Raw genomic sequence first — 13,940 nt, forward strand, 5'->3', positions numbered from 1 at the left:
GGCTCCAAGTTCATCATCCCCAGCCATTATGGCCAATGGTCAGGGGTGATGGGAGCTGTAATCTAGCAACATTCAGAGGACCAGATCCCTTACACAGGGAAATGATGCTGCAGGCTATACTCAAAACCATATTTTGAGTATAGGCAGACTGGGCTAGTTTATTCTTCATTTACATTTTTGTTGAAATTTCACTTCTGTTCTAGAACAGACAGTCCCAAACAGGTGCTAATTGATCTGTTTCCTGCTCCCTCTGACTCATCTCTAAGGTTTATTGTTCACATTAAGGTCACCAAAATGCTTTGATAATTGGTGTCCAGGAACCAGCTCTGAGGTCATTAGCTTCACTTCCCTGCGTGGTGCCCTCCAGCTGTTGTTGGACTACAACTCCCAACAATCCCAGCTAGCATGGCCAATAGTCAGTGATGATGGGAACTGTAGTCCAACTAATATCTGACTATGGCACATAAAGCCCTAAATGGCTTTGGCTCTACCTGAAAGGCCTCTTTCAGTACTATCCTGCCTGCGATCTGAGATCAGCCAAGCAAGTCCTGTTAATAGTTTCAACATCAAGGGAGCTCTGGTTAACTGGAACCTGTAGTAGCGGGTCTCCCAGCAGTAGCACCCTGGCTTTAGCTCCCCACTGAGATCAGGCAGGCTGCTATACTGAATGTATTCCAGCCACAGCTGAAGACATTTTTATTTCATCGGGCCTTCAGGCAGTAGCAGCAAATGTTCATTACAGATGAAAACTATTGGGTGGTAGTCAATGCTGGCCGTAACTCAGAGGAGACCCACTGAAGTTAACAGACATGACTTAGAGCAGCCTTTCCCAACTAGTGGGCCACCAGGTGTTGTTGGACCACAACTCCCATCAGCCTCAGCCAGCATTGCCAATGGTCAGGAAAGATGGGAATTGTGGTCCAACAACATCTGGTGGCCCACTAGTTGGGAAAGGCTGACTTAGTCATACAACCCACTCTGATGAGAGAGCGTCGAGTTTTTATGTTTTAGTGATTTAATTTTGAAACCATTGTTTTATTATGACATCATAACCAGCTTTGAAACAATGGGGTGATGGATGGGATATTAAGGTGGACAGATATATAAATAAATAAAACAACCTAGTAGCCAACACCACACTGGTCTCATTTGCATGCAACCGTGGCATGAACGAGAAAGCACACCTTTGCCCAGGAAGAACGTTGTGGCTGCTTGGCTCCTCCGCTGCCCTTGCCAGGCTCTCAGACGTTGGGCTTAGCGCTATGTCAGAACTCAGGCTCCTGGTTTCTCACTCCAAACCAACCAAGGATTGTTCTTGGCTTACTGCTCATGATTTGTTGCAAGAGGGGGCCAAAGTGGCTGTTATTTGCACCAGCACACTTGCTCATTCACACTAAGCCACGGTTTAGCTTAGCATTACATGGAAACCGAGCGACTGCATGACAGCAACTTCCAGGGATTCATTATTGCATTCAGCACAAGTGTTTAACTGGAACACTGCTCAACACTCATCAACCTTGGGCACTTGCTGCTGAGGCCAGTCCTGAACTGCTTCTCAACTAAGCTGGGGTATGTGAGGGGGAGGCTTACAGGGCCAGATGCATTGTGAGGCTTAACTGATACTGGTTTTGGCAGCTTCTACACATACTCTCTGAGATGACAGCAGTTCTTTGGCCATTCACTTGTCCATCACTCGTATAGAGATAAGCCTGTGGTTTGTTGCAAGTATTGTTACTCCACTTTTTACCAGAAGAGGCTTCCAAAGCAACTATGCAAGATCAGTGGGAAGGCAGTCCCTTACTTCAGGCTTTCAGTCCAAAACCCCCAATGCAAAAGGGGAACATGACGGGAAGGGAGGAGGAAAAATGCAAGCTCAGGCGCCGGTTCTTAGGGTTTGCACAACAACCAACCCGGATGAAAAAAGTTCAGATATGCTGATTAAATGGCTGCCAGTACATGGCAGTTGACAGCCAAGGCAGCTGGGTCTTTCAGCAGAAGTCCTGGAATAATTGGGATGAGCCATAGCATCATAGCTTCCAACAGATGGATTATGCCCTAGGCCAGGGGTGTGAAACTGCCTGCCCCTGGGCCAGATTGCCCAGACAGGACCACAGAAGGGTCCCCATCTGGCCCACATCTTCTCCTCTCCAGCTTTGCCCCCTGCTCAAGTCAGCTGCTAGAAGTGGAGAGGAGAAAAGCAGGTCCCTGTTCACTGCTTCACTCCTTAGGGAGAAAGTCCTTCCAGTACAGTGGACTTCAAGTACTCTACTTGATGGAAGCCATAGCATGCAGTGTTGTCAGTCTGGAGGTGTCCACAATTTGCAGGGAGGTTATACAATATCACATCAAGCAACTATCATCTTCCCAGTGCATTTTCTCATCACTTTCCTTATGCAAAAAGTCCTCAAAATGTTTTTGGGAGGGGGCACAAGACTCCTAATCATATTTAATTGCACAACCTGAATTTGTCAGTGTGCAATTGAATCCCACCTGAAAACAGCAAGTCTAGAAGTGCCCCCAGAATCATAATGTTGAAAATATTCCTTCAAGGTTGCTTTATTTTTACCTCCTTGAGGGAGCAGAAACATTAAGTGGCCGTTCATCCATAGGAATGGGTAAGTTAACAATACTAAATAAAAGTAGTCTTGTGAATCCAGCAAATCCTGCCCTTGAGCTTTGCAGTGAATCCACACTATGTGTGATCAGCTTTGCAGGCTCCTGCCAGCTCCACATTTGGAACAAAAGCACACACGCTAAAGGGTAATAATTTACACTGCATGGGAAAGTAACAGCAACTTTTAAGAATAGGAAGGCAGAATAATTACTCCTCCTGCCCCCATAGAAACCCAGCATACTGCTCCAGCAGGGAGGGAAAAGGGAACTCATCCCCAGTTCAGCACTGCCACCTGCTGGCATTTTAGACAAATAAAGGCTCCTGTTATGCACGGAAAGGAAAAGGGAAATTATGGAAAGGAGTGGAAAGGAAAAGCAGCTTTCTGTATTTGTTTTGTAAAAATAAAGGTGCGCGACAGGGCAGTGGGTGGGTGATATGGAACAATGCTAGTAAAGTAAAAAAATTCCAGGCTAAAATTTCACTTCTGTCAAGGCAAGCCTACCTTACATGAGTGTTCTAAGGATTTCTGAGATAACAGGAAATTGGTCTAACATGTGCTGAGTAAATGTCAAATATTGTTAAAACCTCAATGTGTCTATTTCTTACCATTTTTCTCCTGTCCTTTCTCCAAGGTGCACAAGATCCCCCCCCACACAATTCATATTGCCATCCCTCTCCCTCTCTCTCACTCACACACAATTTTTTCCTGCTCTATTAAGAGTCCTCCAAGAAAAGCAACTGCAGGGTTGCCCATGTCTCTCCGACTGCTTAATGCGGCACTGGCAATTTGGTTGAGGGAGGGAAATCCATGCCATAACCACAGAACAGAAAGTCAAATTCTACCTCTGGGTCTCTTGAACCAATAACTCTCATAATTAAAATAGGAAGAAACAATGTTGTTGTTTTTTAAAAGACCCAAGATCACCAATAGATTGATTTTTCTTTGATGATACCACTGAAACTTTATTTTTTTAAAAAAACATTCCTAGCCTCTCCATCCCCACAGGAGGAGAACAGGAGCTGGGGGTGCAAAAGTCAAAATGCAGTGTATTCATAGTCACAGTATCCAGTAAACAGGGGCTCTGCCCGGATCCCTCGTCTGCAACAGAGAACAAAGTAAAACACATCAGTGGAAGATCACACTTAATACAAAAAGTAATATGCTCCATAAAGTTGTGCTTGTAAAAAAAGCAAACAATGCTTTTAAGACATCCCCTCACGGCTTTTCTATACCATCAGTCAAACCACAAGATTGCAAGGGACGATAACCTTTTGGGGCCAGTGGGCACATTTGGAATTTTCAGAACGTGCTGTGGGCACCAGTCACAAAATGGCTGCCACATCTGAAAAAGCAGAAAAAGAAATGGGAACATGTGATGGTGCAAGCATGCCCCCCCATGCTTTTTTCCAATGGGGAAAAAGGCATCTACATCAGCCACTGCTGTGCTCGCTCGCAGAGACAAGCGCTTTGCACCTCTCCTCTGTTTTGAATGGATGGGAGAGTGGGTGTCCAGTCCTGGTGTAATAAATAACAAAGTAATAAATAACTGAACAGGAAGAGCAAGTAGTCTCTTGTGCATTGTGGACTTTTGAGGGGCCATTTACTGAGTCTGAGGAACGTGCCTTGCCTGGACTCGGATGGAACACCTGCAAAATTGCTCCAGCCTCTAAAAGCAAGGGTGGGAGGCTGTGGCTGTAGCTGGACTCCAACACCCAACAGCCCTGGCCAAAACAGCCAATGGTCAGAGAAGATGGGAGTTGGAGTCCAGCAACATCTGGAGGGCCACAACCTCCCCACCACTGCTCTAAAGTAATAGTGGCCATTCCTTGGTACAGACAGCTCCTTTTATTAATCAGGAGCTATTTACCTTATATTTATTTATTTATTATTGTATTTATATCCTGCTCTTCCTTCCAGAAGGAGCCCAGGGCGGCAAACAAAAGCACTAAAAACATTTTAAAACTTCATAAAAACAGACTTTAAAATACATTAAAATGAAACATATTTAAAAACATTTTTTAAAAAACCTTTAAAAACATATTTAAAAAAGAAAAGGTTTAAAAAAGTATTAAAAAGCAATTCCAGCACAGACGCAGATCGGGATAAGGTCTCAACCTAAAAGGGTTGTTGAAAGAGGAAAGTAGGCACCAAAAAGATAACAGAGATGGCGCCTGTCTAATATTTAAGGGGAGGGAATTCCACAGGGTAGGTGCTGCCACACTAAAGGTCCGTTTCCTATTGCGCTGAACGAACCTCCTGATAAGATGGTATCTGAAGGAGGCCCTTACCCGCAGAGTGCAGTGATCGACTGGGTATATAAGGGGTAAGACGGTCTTTCAGGTATCCTGGTCCCGAGCTGTATAGGACTTTGTATACCAAGACTAGAACCTTGCACTTGGCCTGGCAGCAAATGGGCAGCCAGTGCAATTATTTCAGCAGCGGGGTGACCTGTTGGCGATACCCTGCCCCAGTGAGCAGTCTCGCTGCTGCATTTTGCACCAGTTGCAGCTTCCGGACCAACCTCAAGGGTAGCCCCACACACAGCACATCACAGTAATCCAGCCTGAAGGTTACCAGTGCATAGTCAACAATGATCAGGCTATCCCGGTCCAGAAATGGCTGCAGCTGTCTTACCAACCGAAGCTGGTAAAATGCACTCCTAACCACTGAGGTCACCTGGACCTCTAGTGACAAAGATGAATTGAGGAGCACCCCCAGGCTATGGACCTGCTCTTTCAGACGCAGTACGACCCCATCCAAAGCAGGCAACTGACCAATTATCCAAAATCGGGAACCACCAACTGACAGCGTCACCGTCTTGCTAGGATTCAGACTAGTTTATTGGCTCTCATCCAGCCCACCACTGAGTCCAGGCACTGGTCCAGGGCTTGCATGGCCTCTCTCGATTCAGATGTTACAGAGAACTAGAGCTGGGTATTGTCAGCCTACTGCTGGCACCTCGCCCCAAATCTCCTGATAACCACTCTCAAGGGCTTCATATAGATGTTAAACAGCATAGTGGACAAGATAGTACCCTGCAGCACCCTGCAGCACAACTGCCAGGGGGCTGAAAGACAATCACCCAATGCTATTATCTGAAAACAACCCTGGAGATAGGATCAGAACCACTGTAAAACAGTGCCTCCAATACCCATCTCACCAAGTTGGCCGAGAAGGATACCATGGCCAATGGTATTAAGAGCTGCCGAGAGATCAAGTAAGAATAACAGGGTCACACTCCCCCTGTCCTTCTCCCGATAAAGGTCATCCATCAGGGCGACCAAGGCCGATTCAGTCCCATAACTAATTTTATAGCTAAAATGGAACCTCAGCGTTCAGAGGCCACTGAATACCAATTGATATGAGGCGTGCTTGGGGGGAGGAGGCTTCCCAGAAGGATCTGGTTGGAAAAGCAGATGTTAGACTAAATGGACCTTTGATCCAGCAAGGCTCTTCTCATGATCAAGTTAGCCATGACTGATAACTAAATGGAGCCTCTGTGTTCAATGGCAAAATACTTCAGAATATCAGATGATTCTGGGGATATACAATGAAGAGGGGAGGGCTCAAGCCCTCATGCGGGCTTTCCAGGGGCATCTGGTTGGCCACTGTGGAAAAATGACTAGATGAGCCTTTGGTCTGATCAAACAAAGCTCTTTTTAATCACGCAAGGAGAGTTGTGGAACCTTGAAAGGATTGCACTATGCATGCTTACTCAGAGGCAAGTCCCATCAAAATGAATGAGACTTACATCCAGGTAAGTGTGTATAGCAGTGGTGGGAACCTCTGACCTACAGGGCTAATTAGCTCTATCCATTTGGCCCACAAGACCATTTAGGCCAAGCCGAGTCAAGCCACACTCACCCGCCCTGCACCTGACATCATATATTTAAGACATTTGCATACCAGTTAACTGTTTGCATTTCTAAGCCATACAGACGATGAAATAATGAAACAATTAAAATAATCATAAAATCAAACACAACTTTAAAATGCCTGCTGGAACAATAAAGTCTTAGTCTTGCTCCTAAAGTTCAATAAAGAGGGTGCCTGTCTAAACTCAGTTGGGAGGGACTTTCACAGGCTTGGGCTCACCACACTGAAAGCATGGCTTCATATATGATGTCAGGAGTGGAACAGTTAAGATGGGGCTTAGCTGAAAGGGAATGTGCAGGTACCACCAATCAGCTGATTGGTGACACCTTGAAAGTCCCGTGCACCAAGCTCTGGAAGCATCGACAATCAGCTGATCACTGAGTCTCCTAAAGCACTGTGCTTCCGCCTGCATGGTTTGAAATCAAACCACGTAGGCAAAAACAGGCCACTTGATGTCATTATAACATTATGTGATTGATAGGCGGGCAGCCCGCTGGCTGGATCCAGTCCCCCACCCTTGGTGTATAGGACTGCAGCCTGAGGTACGTGGAAATCTCACTAGTTCAAGCACAAAGGCTACTTTATGTCCAGCTACAATTCACAGGTATATCCTATCCTTTTTCATTCCTTCCATGTCCCGGGCCGTTCTTGAGAGCCATGGCTAAAAAAAGGAAGCTTCCAGAGTACAAAGAAGGGGATGTTACCTAAGCAGTACACATCGGAAGTCCACCAGTCTCATGTAAGCATCTTCCAGGTTTCTGACAGTTTGGTTGCTCCATAATCTCTCTGCTACAGCCCCAGCTCTGGGCCTTGAGGAAATAAAAAAAAAATGGCCCACATGTTAGTTCCTAAAAAGAGCTGCTGAAAATTGTCCCAGCAGAGGAACAAGCATTATGACTTGACAGGAAATTCAAGGGCTCTTGGGGTAACCTAAGAGACATCACCCACACCTTGGGATGTCAGAATTCTGACTAAAACAGAAATGGGAGCAGAAATAGCTGGTGTTCATTCAGTTCCCAGAGTTCCCTGGAAAGAGGGATTGACTGTTAAACCACACTGGGAATTGTTGCTCTGTGAAGGGAATAAAGGTCTCCTAACAACTCTTGACACCCTTAAACTACAGTCTCCAGGATTCCTGGGGAGAAGCCATGACTGGTATAAGTGGGATAATAGTGCTCTCAATGTATGGTGTGGATGTTGCCATAGTCACACTGGATAAGCCTAGAAGGGCACCAGGCCCAAAGCCTACTCCTACAAGACATGTTGTGGCTTGGTGCAGTGACAACTGATCTTACCAGAGTCTTGGGGTCAGGTTTGTCACATCCACGTATTCACCCCACATACAGGCCTCTCCACCAATCACCAAAGCTTTCTGCTCTGCGCTGCCTGTCAAAGTGTGAGTTGAAGATTTTTTAAACTAACTTTTCATTTATACAGAAAATAAAATATATTTATATGTGTAAGATATGCATACATTATTGAATGTATAAAATTTATGCATTTTACAAAAACAAGTCTAAGAAATACACAAATCTCTCAGGAGATACCAAATTATAAATTTCAAAAAGTGCAGAATAAAAATAAGATACCAAATATAAATAACATAAAGTATAACATAATATAGGCAGATTCTTAACAAAAAAATTAACTCTAAAGCATTTAAAAGTTATTCATATTCATTTGGATTAATATTTACAATTACGTTTTTTACATTTCTCTTTTATATTCATAATACACCCCAAAATACTCATAATATACCCAATAAGGCAAGGTTGTACATCGTCTTGAAGTCTCTTATTCCAGTATGTAATGAAAAAACTTTCTCTCAATAAACCAATAAGATTTTTAACCAATAAGATTATTTGCTTATTTATTTATTTATAATTTGATTTATATCCTGCCCTTCCTCCCAGCAGGAACCCAGGGCGGCAAACAAAACAACTAAAAACACTTTAAAACATCATAAAAACAGAATTTAAAATACATTAAAACATCTTTAAAAAAATTTTGTAGAAAAGCTTCCAAGGCTTTTACAAGGTTCCATCATCACTGCAGGTACATGAGAACTGCAGATAAGCGACATTATACCAATTTTTTTTAAAGCCCTCAATGTTTATTATTCACCTTCTCATTGCTACTAAGAGATATTTATTTATTATGCCACCCTTCCTCCCAAAGATGTCCAGGTTGGCAAGCAACAAAGTTGTAAAACAATACAATTAAAAGAAAAAATGTATTTAAAACATTTAAAAACAATTAATACCCCTCAAGACATTTTAAAACACTTAAGAACATCTAAAAACAATCATACACACTCACAATAGTTTCAAGGTTGCCAGGGACAGTATCTGTCAGCCATCAAATGCCTGGGTTTTAACTACCTCCTGAATGTTGATGATGAGGAAGGCAAACACACCTCATCAGGGAGGACTTTCCACAAATGGGAACCACTACTTACCTCCGTAGGTAAGTAGGCTCCGTCATGAATCTGTGTCAACTGGGCAGCAGCACCACCAATAGAGCCTCCCCTGCCAACTGCAGGGGCTGACCTGGTCAATATTGGGGGAGGAACGCTTTTAGGTACTTGGGTCCTAAGCCTTTTAGGGCTTTATATGCAAGTGCTAACACCTCGAATTGCGGGCCTAGTGGCTCCCAACCTCTGATTCACAGCTCCTTAATGTTAGAGGGAGATGCAAGCCAACGCAAAGAACATACCTTCAAATGCCAGAGGTTCCACCTGATAAACCGCCAGCCAATCCTGCCCGTAAGAGATATGGTTCAGATACCAGGGAGCAGAGAGAAGAGCGCGGTAGCCAGCTTTGGTGACACAAGCCATCTCTTCTTGATATGGCCCAGCATTTTCTTTCCACACGTGTATGAGGGTATCAGGCTTCAACTAGCCAAAACAGAGGGGTAAAAAACAACAACACACACAAGTCAGAGACTACAGTCCAGGGAAGGGCCCTGCTTCTTATTAGACAGGGTGTCTAATGAACAGAAAGCCACTAATACCATGCGAATTACAGCCATGATCCCTTTGCACCTCTTTCAGAAGGTTGCTTATTGCCAGCATGCAGTAGCGATGTGCATAGGCTTCAATTCCTTACACTTGCATAAAGGGCTCTTCTACCCATTCCTCCCATCATTAGAGCACTGGGTGGAGTGAAAAGCAATGGAAATGCAAGATAGTAGTGGGCAACCTGGTTAAATAATAGTAATAGTGACAGATTATGGTGGTTCACAAAGTATTTCGCTAAAGAAGAGGAGAAGGCACGGGAAGCATCATGTCAACACACAGGCAGAAGTATTTTGCTATCAGGATCTCTCTGCCTTTGGAAAACTAGTATGCCAGGAAGACAGGCCTAGCTTTTTCCTTTATGCACTAGCTTTCTACATGCAGTCTAACTTTTTAAAATCTCTCTCCATATCATCTGAATCAGGAGAAGCTGTGCAGTTGTTGAACTAGTGCCTGGAGGCAGCAATGGATTGCAAGGGGGTCTGAAGCTGAATTCCATCAATATAGGCCCTGTGGTTAAGTGGTTCTCACGTCTAAGAAATGAGCAGATGACCTGTTCTAGTTGGGGATGGACTCCCTCTGATGGAACGGGTGATCTTCAATTCATTTTGATCACTGGAAGTCAAGTGGCCCAGGCTCTGACTGGTTCACTAGCTGCAGCTGTTCCTGGACAGGAAAAGCTTTGCCACTGTGATCCATGCAGGGCCGGCTCCAGGTCTCTAGGGGCCCTTGGGCACAAGGTATCAGGGGGCCCTTGTCCCCTATCTTTCCTCCTCAAACCACATTCCTCCACCCCTTTTCAAAGAAAACAAATCTTCGCCAATATTGCAGCCCCCTTATAACATAAAAATACAAAATTTTGATTTATTTTAATTTGTTGGGGTAAATTTACTTATTTGCAGGCCTCTGCTCCTAAGACTTTATTCTGGTTTACCATATTAATGACAAGCAGATTATGTCAATAATATCAGAGCCTGGGATCTTTCACCAAATGTACTGAGAAATAATTCCTATTTTTTGCTGTTTCTGTTGGCTTCTCTACTTTAATGTTTTCAATCAAAAAAGTGTGTGTGTGTGTGGGGGGGGTTGAATCCATCCTTTCCTGTCATTTGCAAAAATCTTTGAAAAAAACACTTCAAATAAACATTTCGATCCTCCACCAGGATTTTCTTATACCTTATAAGGTATACCACGTCAGATCATTGGTCCATCTAGCCCAGTACAGTCTACACTGACTGACAGCAGCTCTCCAGAGTTTCAGGCAGGGGTCTCTCCCAGAGGGTCTCTCAGGTTCAGTCCCTGATGCCATCTCTCCTACCTGGAGATGCCACTGGGGACTGAACCTGAGGGACCTTATGCATGCAAGGCAGATGCTGCAATGGCCCTTTCCCTGCACTCACAACTTACTCAGTTGTGCTGAGACATTAGGAGACATTCTAGAATGAATCTTAGAACCCCCTATTGCCATATGGCACTGTTGTACCAGAGCACCAGGGCAAGCCAAGGACACAACAGTAGATGAAAGGCTGCCCTCTTAAACAAATACTATTTTTAAAAAAGTTAAAATTCCATTTCTCAAAAAAAAAAAAAAAGGCATTCACAACAATTTAGCTATATGTTAAGAAGTGTGTACAGTGTACAAAAATGACGCTGAAGGATACTTCCACATCACAGGGCTTACATGCACAGAAAATAAAACTTTCAGATACTGTAGACCCATATAAACGCAGTTGCAACACAATACTCCAGCATGCTTCAGTGCATCAGAAACCCTCATAAAAATGTCTAATAAGAGGAATCGCCTTTGATGTCTAGTGCAAACACAAAGCACTGGTGGAGATTTAATGCTCTTAATATTACTAATATAGCTCTGTGTATGAAGGACTGGACAAAAGGGTCTTTCTAACGACAATTATTAGTCTCTGAACATGCCATGTTCCCACCAGGCATTATAAATGTACACATTTCCAAGTTACAGACACATGATAACCAGGACCTTCTGCCAGATCTGGCTTTAAATCCCTGCTCAGTTATGAAGCTCACTGGGTAATCTTGGGCCAGTAACTGTCTCTCTGCTCTGGTACCCTCCAGGTTAGATTACTGTAATGTGCTCTACATGGAGCTGCCCTAGAAAATGGTTCAGTGGTTGCAGCTCGTGCAGAACACTGCATCATGAGTACTGACTGGTTCAGCCATTAGAACTCTGAAAACACCAGTTCTGAAGAATCTGCACTGACGACTTATATGCTACTGAGCCATTTTAATGTTGACTAAAAAGACCTGAACAACTGTAGACACAGTTATCTGAATGAGACATCCCCCTGTATTATCCTGTCCAGGCTTTTAAGATCCGCCAAGGGGGCCCTACCTGCTATCTCCATCTCCAAGTGAGTTTTTTAAGTCTGTGATTTGTGAGAGGGCCTTCTCAGCGATGGCCCCGTCTGTGGAATGCCCTCCCCCCTGAAATCTAGCTGGTGCCTAGATTGATTGATTTCGGTGCCAGCTAAGAGCCTATTCGTTTAGCCCGGCTTCTAATGACGGGCTTTGGTGAGTTAGGCCACTGATACTTGGAAAGAGGAGCAGTAATTGTAATATTTGTGGGTTTTACATAGTTTTTAATGTTTTATTGCTATTCATTTTATTTGTTATTTGTTTTATAACAGATGTATCCTGCCCTGGGATCACTTGGATTGATGAAAGGTGGTATACAAGGTGAAAGGAATAAATAAATAAATAAATAAATAAAACATAACAATATTGCCCTCTATATAAAAAATACAAAGTCTCTCTACTCCTTGTAGTTTGAAGGGCGAACTAGACACAACATTCAGATATCTGAGAGCGGATCTCCCACTGGTGGTTTTTTGTTTGTTTGTTTAATAGCAGCTTCAAGATCCATTTCCTCCCCCATTTATCCAATAGGCACCATGGCACTGAGGAGAGGGCATAGATACCCCACACCCCCAAAATGCTGTTTTACAATTACAGTTGCTCTTTCCAAAAGCTTCTATTTGCTCCACACACAGGGGAAACTTGCAAGTACCATATAAGATGCCCAAAATATTGCCACACCCCTCATACCCAACCAATCACTGTGTTCTGCAGGAAAGGTCATTCAGCTGATACCATCCTACAAGGAGGTTCGTTCTGCACAATGCCAGAATCAGGCCTTTAGTGTGGCAGCACCTACCCTTTGGAACTCCTCCCCATTATTCAACAGACGGGTGCCTTCTCTATTGTCTTTTCAGCACCTGCTAAAGGTATTCCCCTTTCAACAAACCTTCTGTTGTTGTTATATGCCTTCAAGTCAATTACGACCCTATGAATCTTTTTTGGATATATTCACAGTGTTTTCATGATAAGAGGTATTCAGAGGTGGTTTACCATTGCCTTCCTCTAAGCCTACAACACCCGGTATTCCCAGGCAGTCTCCCAAGTACTAACCAGGCCTGACCCTGCTTAGCTTCCAAGATCAGACGTGTTCAGGGTTGTATGGCCATAGGCAACAAGCCTTCTAAACAGAGATATTTATCGCAGTTGGTATCTATATGGATCCAAATAGATTTTATGCATGCCCTGCTATTGTTTTTAATATATATCATTTTATTCAATATTGTTTTTATAGATTTAACCGTTTGGATACATGTCATTGTTTTATATATATGCTTTTTATTACACTGTAATCGCTCTGACGTGCCTCATGGGAAGCGATTCATAAATAATTAGCAAATAAGGTAGAGGATAACCCCCACCACTGTGATCCTGATTGAATCCCACCCCCACTAGTAATGCAAACGACATACCAGGATCACTTTCCCCAGATCTGTACCATACGGTTAATCAGATGTATCATGCGATTAATCTGCATGTATCGATTGGCTCAGATGTAAGAATAGGAGAAGCAGTCAGTTGAAGGGGCTGAACACACACACAATGTATAAGCCTCAATGTTCCAACAGCCGTGCACTTGTCATACAGGAACCCCCTCTATAAGGAGGCATCAGCAACCTATTCAAAGCAAGAGCAGAACACCTTAGCGCTTAAACAGAACAAAAGTTTCTGTTCAGGAATGGAGCCGGAGGGGGAAGGAGAAGCAGCAATGCAGACTAGCAGTGGCCGGAAGGAGTCAACAGTGCATGAGATCAAGCACCCTTTTTGTGATGTCCTCTCAGATCTGGTCAATTGCCACAGGCCAGGGATGGGGAACCAGGTTGTCTGGATGTTGGACTCTCAGCTCTCATCATCTCCAATCAGCATAGCCAATGGTCTGGGATGATGTGAGCTATAGTCTAACAATGAGAGTTTTGTTCATCCCTTACGTAGGTTCTGCGCTTTGTCATGGCAGCCCAGCCACAAGTCTAGGTTTGATACAAGAATGATAGGGATGTGTTAATAGGAAATAGGTTCTTATTCTTGCTTTTCAGAAACATAAA

The 13,940-nt window shown here is 43.7% G+C and overlaps 1 protein-coding gene across 2 annotated transcripts in view; it reads right to left on the reverse strand.

Annotated features, from left to right (window-relative positions):
* Nucleotides 1–3,550: 3,550 nt before the first annotated feature.
* The window catches only part of HEXA (hexosaminidase subunit alpha), a 31,695-nt gene continuing 21,305 nt past the window's right edge, over nucleotides 3,551–13,940 (reverse strand). For both annotated transcript variants that reach the window (XM_061595757.1, XM_061595756.1), the window contains 4 exons: nucleotides 9,207–9,387; nucleotides 7,787–7,877; nucleotides 7,196–7,300; nucleotides 3,551–3,713 (listed from right to left, as the gene is read on the reverse strand). In XM_061595757.1, the coding sequence (XP_061451741.1) occupies nucleotides 3,650–3,713; nucleotides 7,196–7,300; nucleotides 7,787–7,877; nucleotides 9,207–9,387 (441 nt within the window). In that variant the 3' untranslated portion in view covers nucleotides 3,551–3,649. The remainder of the gene's footprint in view (nucleotides 3,714–7,195; nucleotides 7,301–7,786; nucleotides 7,878–9,206; nucleotides 9,388–13,940) is intronic.

Source organism: Rhineura floridana, chromosome 14 (assembly GCF_030035675.1).
Source record: "Rhineura floridana isolate rRhiFlo1 chromosome 14, rRhiFlo1.hap2, whole genome shotgun sequence".
In the NCBI taxonomy this organism is placed as follows: domain Eukaryota; kingdom Metazoa; phylum Chordata; class Lepidosauria; order Squamata; family Rhineuridae; genus Rhineura; species Rhineura floridana.